Source organism: Thunnus thynnus, chromosome 9 (assembly GCF_963924715.1).
Source record: "Thunnus thynnus chromosome 9, fThuThy2.1, whole genome shotgun sequence".
Taxonomy (NCBI): Eukaryota; Metazoa; Chordata; class Actinopteri; order Scombriformes; family Scombridae; genus Thunnus; species Thunnus thynnus.
Window position 1 is genome coordinate 17,383,808 of NC_089525.1, and position 12,291 is coordinate 17,396,098.

Below are 12,291 nucleotides of genomic sequence, written 5' to 3' on the forward strand. Positions count from 1 at the left end.
ACATGCCTGTCTACACATCACTTGTAATCACACCACTGACCTTGACCACCTCCTCTCCATCAATCATTTTGAGTTTGTCCAGGTTGTCTTTTAGGAGTTCAGGTCGAGTCCTCCACTTAAGCAGACCCAGCAGGCCCACTGCAGAGGAGAGACACACAGGGATTATTTTCTGTTTTAGTTGCTTTAACTGTACATAGACACTTTGTCTTGCTTGAGAGTGGAAGCTGATCAAAGCTATTGTAATGGAAATGTAATCTTAGTTGACTATTTAAGTTTCTTTATTGTTTGTTAGTTTTTCCTTAAAGATTTAACAATATTTATCTCCTTCTGTGTTGCACACGCTGTATGTGGTTGTTGAACTGAACTGACTGGTGACTTGACACTTTTTTTATGTGATGCAAATGTTAAGAAGTTGAAATTGATAAGTTGTAACATTGTATCAAAAGTAGAGCTGAAACATTTAATCAATTAACTGATTACTTGACAGAAAATAAATCTGCATCAATTTTGATAATTGATCACTTGTCTCAGTCATTTATAAAGCTTAAATACATAAATGGTGGTTCCAGCCTCTCATATGTGATGATTTGTGGCTTTTATTTGGTTTGTATCACCATAAATGAAACACTTTTGGGTTTTGGATATACTGTATTTATATTTGGAATACTGTTCTTCAGACAAAAAAGTAATTTAAAGATGTCACCTAGGATTATGGGACACTGTAATCAACACTTTTTACTATTTTTTGACGTTTGATGTACTAAAACAATTATTCAAATGAAGTAAGCAATAGATCAAACAATAATGAAAATAACTGTTGGCTGCAAACCTAATCAAAATTTTACATTCATTTCAGTGTTTTCATCTCTGACTGATGAGCAACAACAAAGTAGCAATTTGTCAAAGGATGATTCGTCATGTGGACAGTCCCGGTTCCTCTGGTTAGTGAGACTATAAACTGACTGTTTAAATCCACAGTTTCTGTCATTAATTCTGCTACAGTTTGACATGGGGCAGATTTCCATGTCTCTGAGGGGCTGCCCGCTTGAAGCTCACTGCTTTCTCTGTCCAATAATTTCCGACACACCAAGCCAAGCTGCACATCTGGTGGGTGGCCCTAAACGACACTGTGTGCGTGCATGCCTGAAAGACTGTGTGTGTGTGTGCGTGTGTGTGTTTACACGCGCAAATGGTACAGGTGATTAATACTGAAGGATAATGTTCATTATAGTGATGGACTGGCTTCCTCAGTAACAGCTGTTGCACTGCACCTGTGTCTGATGCACTTTACTGTCTGGAGTGTACGTGTGTATGAATCTGTGGATGTGCACTTCAGCGTGTGCGTGTCTGCTTGTGTGGCTGCCTGCCAGAGTGTGTAGGACAAAATGACGACACTCCCCACTAATAAAACCGGTGTATTCATACCGTTCTCCCAATCCTTTGCTTACTTTCCCGTGACCATAACACACACACATACCCGCTTGTACTCATGCTTTGGGCAACAATATCCTAATTAACATATTGTTGAATCACCATTAATTGGCTGAATGTCTCCTTTACCCTTATCTAACCTGACCTTACACTTTAATCATCCTAACTAAACCTTTAACCAGAAATCTAAAAATAATACTTTGCTTAATGAGGTCAGCAAAGTGTTCCCTGTATTTCACCACCAGTTTTCTAGGTTTTCACAATTTTTAAACCATTTAGGCTACAACTTGACACCAGTAGTATTTTCAGACTTGAAACTCTTAGATCTGCATTGTCCTCAACTAACCGATGATTCATTGTTTTGGCTTGGCCTAATTACTTTGTTGAAGGAAGGTGTTAATTAATGTTTTTTGACATGTCAGGTTTAATTTCAAACACCCTCCCCTCATAATTTCCGCCCTGACCTTTCTTGTGCATGTGGGTGTGTGTGTGTGTGTTTCTGAATTGAAACGTCCTGCCCTGCCAACTTTAAGTCTCTAGAGTGGCTTAATGTCAACACAGTGTCACAAAAAAAAACTATCTGAGCATTGTAACACCTGTCACACACACACACCTACCATTCTGGGTAAGCTTGGTGGAGCAGACCAGGGTTGAGATGGTGAAAGTGTCTCTAGAGCTGACTGACAGGCCTCCGCTCCCAGACACGCTGCTGGAGCTGCGGCTCAGCGTTGTCCCTTTGTGGGGGTCGCCATGTTGGTTGCGGGTGGAGGCCAATGACAAGTAGCAGTTCACATCCTCCATGCGTTTGCTGTCACCCTGAGGGGACAATGTAAATGAGTCATTTTTAACCCATTATGCTGACACACCAGATGTTTGGTGGCTGGTGTAGCGGCAATGGGACAAGAATTATATGTCCTGCATTTATTCAAAATGTCTTGATGCAAATATGGAAGTAGAATGCATAGGGACAGTGGGATTTGATACACTAGCAGTAGTCATTTTTTAGGCCAGCCCTAAAGGAAAAAATGACAAGCAATGATTGAAGTTGCCACCCCCACAGCGGTAGTCCCCTGTGATCACAATTTCTTATCTTCTTCTGCACAACACAACTTCGGCTTATAAACTCATAACTTTGGAAACAGTGGGGCCAGGACTGCTTGAAAAAACAAAAACAACACTAACTATTAGAGTATTTTTCTTCTTAGTTAGGAAGTGCTGAAAAGATAATACTCAACACACAGGATAGCAGTCCAAGACATATAGAGAGAGAAATATCCTAGTATCCAGTTTTGATTTTCTACTTTATCAGTTTTATTTACTTGAACATACTTTACTGTACATTCTTCCATATATTCATCTTGAGGTCATTGATTCATTCATTCAAAACTCAACTCTGCCCTCTTTAATGCCAAACCAGTAAGTAATAATAAGTGAGTGGGTGGAAAATGGGAGTAAGAGATTGAAACCATGAGTGGCACAGAGATCGAGAGGAATGCAGGGATAATGAGAGATAATCAAGAAAGAGGGCACAAGGGACCCATCCATTTGGTCTTTGAGTGAATCACGAGTAATTAATCTGCATTGCGTTTGGCATTTAATCAATAATGGGATTCAATCTTAGCTCTGGCTCATTTGGCAGGAAATCTATTTGGATTCACTCAACCTGTCTGGGTGGCCATAATCTCCTGTCCAGACTTACTGTATGTTTAGTTCTGCTTTGATGATATGATGGTTACAGCTGTGCAGATGTCTTCAAATTCTTTCTCCAGTATAAACTTGTTTTTTTCAGTCTGTCTGTTTCTGATCTGCCTTTATCAAATGTGTTTTGAAGAAATCACCCAGTAGGATTCAGTGCCTTGTAAAGTCTACCATTCATTTCTCACCTCTATATAAATGAAAAATGTCAAGAATGAACTGGGGAGTGGCATTGAGCTTTTGTAGAGTAAGAATGAACTTCCCTCTTTATTCATGCCTGATTAAGAATGATGAATCAAAATAGTCCTGTAGACTGGTTGTGTTATTAACCACCAGTTGATGAGTGGTCACTTTTATTTGAGGCAGGATTCCAAGATATTGTAGATTTATTGTTGTTTGGCTGTTGATTGCAAAACTGGTTGGTCCAACAGCGATACAAACTGTGACCCTTTCTCCTCATAAAATGCTCAGTATGTCATTTATTTCTCTCAGAGGCTCTTTTGCATCTGTATAAGTCTGAAAGCTTTGCAAGCTGATCCGCTATTCAGTTGCATAATAGCATTATTCTGAAACTTGGTAGTCAAGGAAGGTGAGATTTAGGTGAAAATGAATAAGTAGCACCTCTGCTCTTAAATGAATCAGCTCTTTGGAGAACTGAAATGTATCTCATTTATTCGTTATTTGATTCATTTAAAGGGAATTCACTAGAAAATACACTGAATCCATTAATGAATTAATCTGTTTTGTCTCTGCAACCGTTTTATTTTGGGTTCTGACCTTGAAAACCACAAGGTCATGGAGTCCATCCTGTAGAACTGTCCCATCATCCTTCATCAGCCGCACAAAGGCCATGGCAAAGTTCTTCTCACTCTTGTCCTTGGCTAGAGACGAAAGAGAGGGACGTGCAAACAGAAGAAGGGAGGGTCAGGGGAGAAACACATCAGGAGAATAGAAAGGGAGGAGGGAGGGATGAGAATTCAGGCACGGGAGGAAGAAAGACTGTTGATTTGTATAATCAAGTGTGTGTAATGATGCCTTTGGTAATTTTTTCCAAATTGCTTCCAATCATTCGGTCCTTTCAGTGTTACATTATGTTTAGAGGATCCAATGAGAGGAGAGGACTTAAATGTGTGGATGTATAGAGAGAACAGACAGGCAGGGAAAGAGTCTCATACTCACACTCCTGGGAGGAGCGGTGCCTGAACATGAAGCGTAAATGAATTTTGTGCATCTCTTCCAGAGTGACTGCCACCTGGAGGACATTTCGTGTTATTAAAGAATATAAAATAATATATATCTTCTTACATTTTTAAAATGGACACAATGACATTGCAGGGTTTATATTCTAAAAGTAGTAGCTCAAATGAGGAATAAAAATGTTGCATTATAAATAGACATCTCCAAAACTGAAACTGAAAAAAGTTAGTGTCTTGTAAAGAAGGAAGTAAAACTATGACTGGTTCACACACATACATACATACATACATACACACACACCTTAAATGTCTCCATCCAGCGGGGCTGTTTGACTTGGTAGTAGATGACGGATCGGTACTCACCGACCGCCTTATCCCCTGCTCCCAGACAGATGGAGTTCTAGGAAAGTGGAAAGGAGAGAAAAAAATACATGTCATACTGAGCTGAAGGATTTGATGTTTGTGTGTATGTGTGTGTGTGAGAGAATCCATGTATGCCTAAGATGGATTTTTATACTGGGATAAAGCCACGTCTGTGTGACTGTGACTATGAGAGGCTGAGTAAGCGCTTGATCAGTGCCGTGCTTGCTCACTGGCCCATGCCACCTCAATCTCTTCAACAATGCACACACACTTTCGCACCTGCACACACCTCCCTCCATTTTCACACACACATACCAATTTCCACAAATCCCTTTCACGCCCTGTCCCTCCTCAACCTCATCTCTTCCTGCTGCTAACCTGTATGACCTTGCCCTCCTCATCACAGACCCACATGATGACCTCCACGTTTTTCTGTGTCGTCTTGTTGTACTTGTCAAAGTCACCGCCCTGCAAGGTGAGGTAGATGTCATTTCGAACATCTCCTGGCATGATGATCTCCGGGAAGCCCAGCTTCCGGGCCACCACAGTGCTGCGGTCCACCAGGTGAGGGTATTCCTTCCGAATCTGAACTATGTCCCCTACCAGAGCCTTCATGGTCACCCAGAGACCTGCAGGGAAGTGGGGTTAGAGAGGGAGGGAAGGCTGTATATTAACATTTGACCAGTATACATTTTGCAGGTCCAGGATTAATAACAGAATGCATGCAGCTGTTTAAAGCTGCCTCAAAATTTACTGGTGGATGAAATTCCAGGATATGTTACTAAATAAGTCGATACTCTGAAGAATATTAAATTAATAAATCAATAGTTAAGAAACTATATTTTACTGTGGGATTTCATTGAGGGATGTCCATTGTTAAAGATGAACTTTCATTATAACAACTGTACTCAGCAGTAACTGGCAAATATTCGACATTTATTGGCAGTTAGTTCCTGATTTATTATTTACTTGCTCCTTGGCAGTTATTCGAGGTTTTGTGTCTTTGTGTACAACGCTGCAAAGAGTCACAGGCTTGAAAGAAAGAAATATCCTCCAGTTATATGTATTTTAAACGCAACCATGGTTGATCACATAAAACAACTCTGGTAAACACAGTGTATGTTAAATCCACATGTAGGGTTAAATTTAAAATTTCACAATACTTTGTAGGGGCAAATATTACTACATTTAAGAGCATTTATTTGGACAAAAAGGTGCCATTACAGGCTAATTTAAAGAGGAGTCAAAAATAAAGCCAAATGAAAGAATAATACATTTGAAGGCCGGCTACTTTTAAATCTGAATTTAAGACTGTTTCAAAACCTACAGAAACCTTGAAACATGATGACTGACAGCTTAGCTTTAAGTGTGATCCACTTTGTGAAAAATGTCAAGTGTTTATCTACGGGGAACATCATGTCATACTAATCCAAGGTCAACCAGGAATGTAAAAATGTCTACTGTTGTTGCAGACTAGACTGCAATCAACACTACAAAATTTCTAGGTCCTGTTTGTGAAATGGGTTTAAGATAACGGAGTGAAGGGCACAAAGAAAGCGTGAAAGTATTACTATATTAGGCAGAGACTTACTCCTAAAGTATCTGAGCTCTTACTGCTCTCAGAGAAATTATGTAAGAAAGCAAAGACAAGGAATGGACAGAAAGGGAATAAAGGGTGAGCTATTTTAGGGAAATACATAGTTGGTGAAATCTAGACTATGTCACAAACCCACATTTTTAAGGCTAACCACATACCTACAGGGAATGCTATGTATGTGTACGTGTGTGTGTGTGTGTGTGGTGGCAGAAGCATCTCAAAGTGAGAGGAAGGAGAGATTAAGGGTGAGTAATGTTAACAGAAATCAGGTGGCCTCAGGTGCTCCTTTCATATCTGCTCATTCAGGTGCTCTTTTCATATCTAGGTTATGCCCAGGGCCTCCAGGAGCGAGAGGAAAGATAAAAGCTGAGCGATATAACAGCACAGTCCCACATGTGGGTTTAGTCTGTGTGGAACAAGACAGTGTCACCCAAAGGGGCTGTCAAAGTTAACTATAAACATGAGGTAGTGGGCAGCGAGACTGGAGGCTGGTAAGGGAGAAATATAGGGTAAGTAGTATGAAAACAACGGCTCAAGGGAGCATGCTATCCATCAGGATAATGTCCTTCATTCTCACCCACAGAGCAGAGAGAGGAATTGAGGATGCAATGAGAAACGGCCATTTTATCTGACCACAAATGACTGCAGTGTACACTAACTTTGGCAGAGAAGTCACGCGGCTTACACATTTGGAAACAGACAGCAAAGCCTGTAACTGCAGAACAGTACCTTGGCCACCGCTGTCTTCTCTTCGTAAGGTTGTTGTCCCTTTGTTTAGCAAGGTGTGGAGAAAGTCATTCTCAGCAACAACCCTGCAGCCAAACAAATGCCCATAAACACAAGAACAAATTGTGCTCATACTGAAGCCTTCAAGCACACAAAATTGCAGTAACACTATTTTAATTCCAAGGAGTGTCTGTGAACAAAGATTTAAGTTTCTAAGAGAGGAAGACAATGGAGAGAAGGAGAAAAAATAGGACATACGGGATGAAGGGAATGAAATGCTGCTTCTCCTCTTCACATTCGACCTTCCCTTTGATGATATCACTGATGTCCATTACTGCAGAGAAGAGAAAATAAATATAAATACATATAAATGTGTATGTGATGACAAGATCAAAGGAACAATTTGTGTATAAAGCTCTCTATCACACACTAATCTAGCAAAACAGGCCTCACCACACATCATAATAGCAGTTTTGTAAGGTTATATGAGTTCATTGGTAACTTATTTAACCTAATGGAAGAAACAATTGCCTAAAGTCTAGAAAAAAATACAGTAGACCATCAATATTTTAGTTTTTTTTTTTTTTTGTCCAAAAGATGACTGCAGCTGTATTGGGAAGCTCCCAGGTGTAAATATGGACCATAATACCTGAAGCAGCTGACAAATCAGACAAAATTAAAGTGACCTTCAGGGAACAACATTAAAATTGACTGAAGAGGCTACTGCAGGCCATTATCGAGGCAACACTGGTGAAATTAGGAAATGGCATGAGGCAAAATAGCCGCTTTCTGTCGTCAAGTGTATTGCAGCTTTCAGAGAGAGGTTCATAAAAGCAATACCGGTAAATATTGGCAATGAAGATAAATCTGGTTGATTAGCAATTTGGTAAGTCTAATAACTACAATAAACACTTTGCAGATTGCTTGATTACTAGAATTGACAATTTACTTTTGACCAAAGCTTTAAAAAAAACCTTAAATGTCTACTCAAGTACCTGCCACCCCAAATGGCCGCCTGAGACCCTGAGTGCATTTCTTGTTGGTCTCTTTCAGGTCCATCCTGCCCACTCTCACTATCTGACAGATCAGAAAAATCTTCTCCCTGCTCAGGTCCTTGTTCCCCAAGTCCTGTTAAATAAAGACAGGGAGTGGGAGAACAGCGAGGAAAGAAAGCAAAAGAAGAAGGGAGGAAGAAAAAACGAGTAAGAAATAGAAGAATTAAATGGTGGAATCAGAAGACACAGGTTCAGTGGGAGAGAAAGAGGAAAAAACAACATCAAAACAAAGCGGATTATTTAAGTGCAATCTTCTAAGAGATAATAAGTACATTCATTCCTATACTGCAGAGTGTTTGTAGTGCTAGGAAACAGTGTGACAGTACCCCCCTGTGGTCACTTACTGTAAAGACAACTTTAAGGTTGTTCAGCATGTCAATCTCCTTGGGGAAACCTTTGCTGCCCCAACGTACCAGGTAGTTCTCACTGCACAAAGGATGGGTGTTAAAAGAGTTAAATGATACAAATCACATCTGTTACATTACTGTTCTGTAATGCCATTACACAATATTTTGATATAAAACCACACACACTATCAAAATTGCTGTTGCACTGAAGATTAAGACCCCCATAACTGAAAATCTGCTAATTCACTCAAGTTGCCCAGCTGAAATTCAGTTTTGGCTACAGCTACAGAAAGTGATGAATTCAAGAGATAGAAATTTTATCTCTGTCTAATCCTGTTAATCTGGACTCGCTCACATACCCATATGTACATTGAAAGGATTACTGGTCATTGTAATGCTTCCTGTTGTGTCTACTGGCCACAAAGATCGCTTCCTTAAGTGATTTCAATGTAAGAGATGCAAGACAAAATCCAGTCATTGTTCTGTTGAAAAATCTTAAATTAAACTGAAGCTAATATGAGGTTTCAACAGTCTGAGTCTGAGAACCTATCCTTTAAATTGTTTGCCTCTCTTATCTTTCAGTACTCTTTGGGGGAGAATCACAGAGCAGGCTGGCTGGTGTACATGAGTATACTGTACGCAGTTCACCGATGTGACAGTACATAATTTTTGTGAAACTGAAGTTTAAATGACAGGCCTGTGGACCCTAACGTTACCCGCTGCATCTGCATAATAATCTAGGTTTAAGAGCTAAAAATACAACCCTGCTATTCCAAATTGCATTTTTCCTGACATACAAGCATGTATCAGAGACTGACAGAGGGATGAATAGAAAGATAGACAGACAGCAAGATAGGCACATAGATGAGCAGCTACAGTTGGATGAATCAAAGCCGCAAAAAAGTTGATGCTTTCCCAAAAATATTTCAGTCATAAAACCCTACTATCTGCCAGTTTTTTCAGAGAAACACACAGAGATAGACATGGTGAGGGAATTAACAGTATAAAAAGAAAAAGCTGAGCATTTAACCAATCAAACAAACAAAACACAAGAGACGGAAGAGAATTAGACTGAAGGACAAACGTCAAGAAAGTAAAACACTATCAAATTGTGGCGAATATAGATTGAGAAAAAGAGGATTGATCCAGGTCTGTCTTAACATTCCCAGCTGTAGTGGCTGAGACATAGAGATACCCAGTATGACAGTGAGTGACAGGGCTTAGCATCAGCACTGTCAGGCAGCACATATTGCTGCCAGTCAGTATGTGCTGCCCTATAATTTCTGTTTTCTGCGTTATTATTTTGGGCATACCATTGTTCTAATTTAGTGAGATTCAACAATGAAGGAGAAGATAAGTGAGGAAACAAAAGGAGGAGAAGTACATAGACATGAAGAAATGGAGGAGTAAGGAGGAGAGTGTGTGTGGGTTGGATTCTTTCACCCACCTTGTTTTCTATCTCTATGTGACTCAACACAACACCCCAAAATTGATTTCAACATTAACATCAGTTTATCATTTATCACAGTTTAGATGCCTAAACAGACACATTTTACATGCCTGTCAATTAAACATCATATTAATCTTGGGCTTCAAGCCCTCCAATCATCCTGAAAACAATAATACAAATCCAAAACATGAGCGTGTACCACTGTATGAGTCCAGGGACTAAAGCTAAGAGAGACGGACAATAAGAGTGACACCTGATGATGGCCTGTTTGATGGGGTCATAAAGGGACATGAAGAGCTCCGAGTCTTCTCCGATGCGACAGACAAAGTTCCTGACAAAGACGTAGAGGCTGTGGGTGGGGGAGGACTGGATCCGTGCTGATATCCCACAGTGATCTGTCTGGATGTTGGACTGCAAGGGAGGACATTAGTTTTAGAGGGTTAACTTGGGACAAGGGTTTAAGAGAACAGAACGTGAGCCAAAACCCTTCACTTCAAGGTCTTGCTGCTATAGTGCTATAGCCTAATTGGAGTTTGGTAAGGGAGAATAAAATCACTGAATAAGAAATTCTGAATAGAATAAATTCTCCTCTTTCTAATGAATTAATGTTTAATTGTAAAAGAGGCTGTAAGAAGCTCAATTTAAGTCAGGCCAACATGAGGAAGTGAAGACTTAATTAGGCTTTGCTGGCAGATATGATTGGTAAGTAAAATTTATTAACCATGACATTTTCATGCAAATGTATTCGATTTTACTATCTTCTTTTCAAAAAATCCAAAACAAATGACTCAATTGTGATTCCACCCATATCCATTTCACGATAGCTTTTTACTTAATGTGATCTTAAACCATGGAAGGGGAACAGTTTCTCATAACAAATCCCATGGTACACATCTCTGGGAAGCCTGGGGCAGACAAACCACAGAAGCAATATCAAAGGAGTTGCCAGATAACTTCAGTTGTAATTGCATCCACACCAACCAACAAGATCCTCTCTTTGTCCCAAGAAAGTGTGTGTATGGCCCTCCTCGTCCTGGGTTCTGTAATTTTGGCTCCCTAGTGCACTGCATTCTTATCCTTCCCTTACCTGCTCCTCTTTGATGCGTTCATTGATCTTGGTAGTGGCCGCCTCATGGGCCCGAAACAGGCTGATGACACTAGCCTGCTCGGGGTCCAAGATGTTTCCATCCTCGTCTCGAACCACCTGGTCCAGCTCCAGGATCCTGAAGTAGGGAGTAGGAGAGTTGAGGAGATTTATGGAAGACAGACGAAGCATAGTGGACAAAAAAAAGGGCATCAGGTGGTGGTAGAAATCGAAGAGGGAGGAGGACAGAGGGGGTTTAAAAAAAGAGGAGTACAGCAGGTGAGACAGGAGTAAATTACCTTGTGTTACACATAAAAACGGATAAAAAAAAAAAACCCACTTTGAACATTGAAAATATTAAAGTGTGACTTTTCATGCAGACATACTTGTTGCCATAGTCAATCTTGGAGGTGACTTTCTGCTTGAGCTCCTTGAATTCGTCATTAGGCAGAGTGCCAGACAGGAGCTGGGAACGCCACTCCATCAGCTCCCACATCAGCCTCTGGACCTCCCTCACACGTGGCCGTTTGTTGGCCTGGAGAATTAGACATATGCTGTTAGATACACTTCAACATATTAATTTGATTCATATACATAAAGAGTGTTTTTGTTTGTTTTGTTTTTACCACAAAAAGCTGCTTCCATATGCTTCCCCACTCTCTCAGTGTGGTGGTCACCTCCTTCACCAGGGGCATCTCTGCAGACAACACCACCTCCTCATCTCTGTAGTCACGCACACACATAAACATTACAGTGCCATTGAATGAAAAAAGAAATCATACGTTTGGAGAAGGATGAAGACTTTTTAATTCCACTTACCCTCGTTTTTCAACGATGACCTCTTTAACATGTACAAAACTGGCAGGGAACACTCCCTAGGGAGGAGTATGTAAAAAAAAAAAAAAATGTGTTAGCTCTCACCTTTCCTAGCCACAGAAACTAGAACTGAAGATCTCTCTGTTGAATAGAGCTGTCTGACATGATGTGTTATTATCACCTTTCGGTCCAAAATCAATATGATGCACAGTCTGGTGTAATAACTGGGTTGTGTGTATCAGCTCTTACCTGTTGGGCCCTGTTCCTAACCAGGTAGCCCTTATACCATCCTGAAAGATAAAAAGGCCATTTACTTCTTACTGTCATCACACCATTTTGTCATCTCTATCTGAAATGTCTTAATGTCTAGACTGTTTATGGGGAGACTGAAACTTGGCGGGGAGCTAGGATTACATTTAATCTTTTGCTGGTGTAAAAATATTTACCATAATAACTGTATTATATATACATATAGCAAACAGATTTTTTTACATCAATTATCCATCACTTTTTCTATGAAATACCAAATAA

At 40.2% G+C, this 12,291-nt stretch overlaps 1 protein-coding gene across 1 annotated transcript in view; it reads right to left on the reverse strand.

The window, feature by feature from the left end:
• Positions 1–12,291, reverse strand: part of LOC137189434 (dedicator of cytokinesis protein 2-like) — a 101,003-nt gene that overhangs the window by 83,719 nt on the left and 4,993 nt on the right. Inside the window, exons 3-18 of the mRNA XM_067599300.1 lie at positions 12,010–12,050; positions 11,764–11,819; positions 11,571–11,667; positions 11,331–11,479; positions 10,948–11,083; positions 10,114–10,271; positions 8,408–8,489; positions 8,004–8,136; positions 7,267–7,342; positions 7,012–7,094; positions 5,064–5,314; positions 4,624–4,722; positions 4,306–4,378; positions 3,904–4,007; positions 2,049–2,247; positions 41–138 (exon numbers count right to left, since the gene is read on the reverse strand). Of these exons, the coding sequence (XP_067455401.1) occupies positions 41–138; positions 2,049–2,247; positions 3,904–4,007; positions 4,306–4,378; positions 4,624–4,722; positions 5,064–5,314; positions 7,012–7,094; positions 7,267–7,342; positions 8,004–8,136; positions 8,408–8,489; positions 10,114–10,271; positions 10,948–11,083; positions 11,331–11,479; positions 11,571–11,667; positions 11,764–11,819; positions 12,010–12,050 (1,835 nt within the window). The remainder of the gene's footprint in view (positions 1–40; positions 139–2,048; positions 2,248–3,903; positions 4,008–4,305; positions 4,379–4,623; positions 4,723–5,063; positions 5,315–7,011; positions 7,095–7,266; positions 7,343–8,003; positions 8,137–8,407; positions 8,490–10,113; positions 10,272–10,947; positions 11,084–11,330; positions 11,480–11,570; positions 11,668–11,763; positions 11,820–12,009; positions 12,051–12,291) is intronic.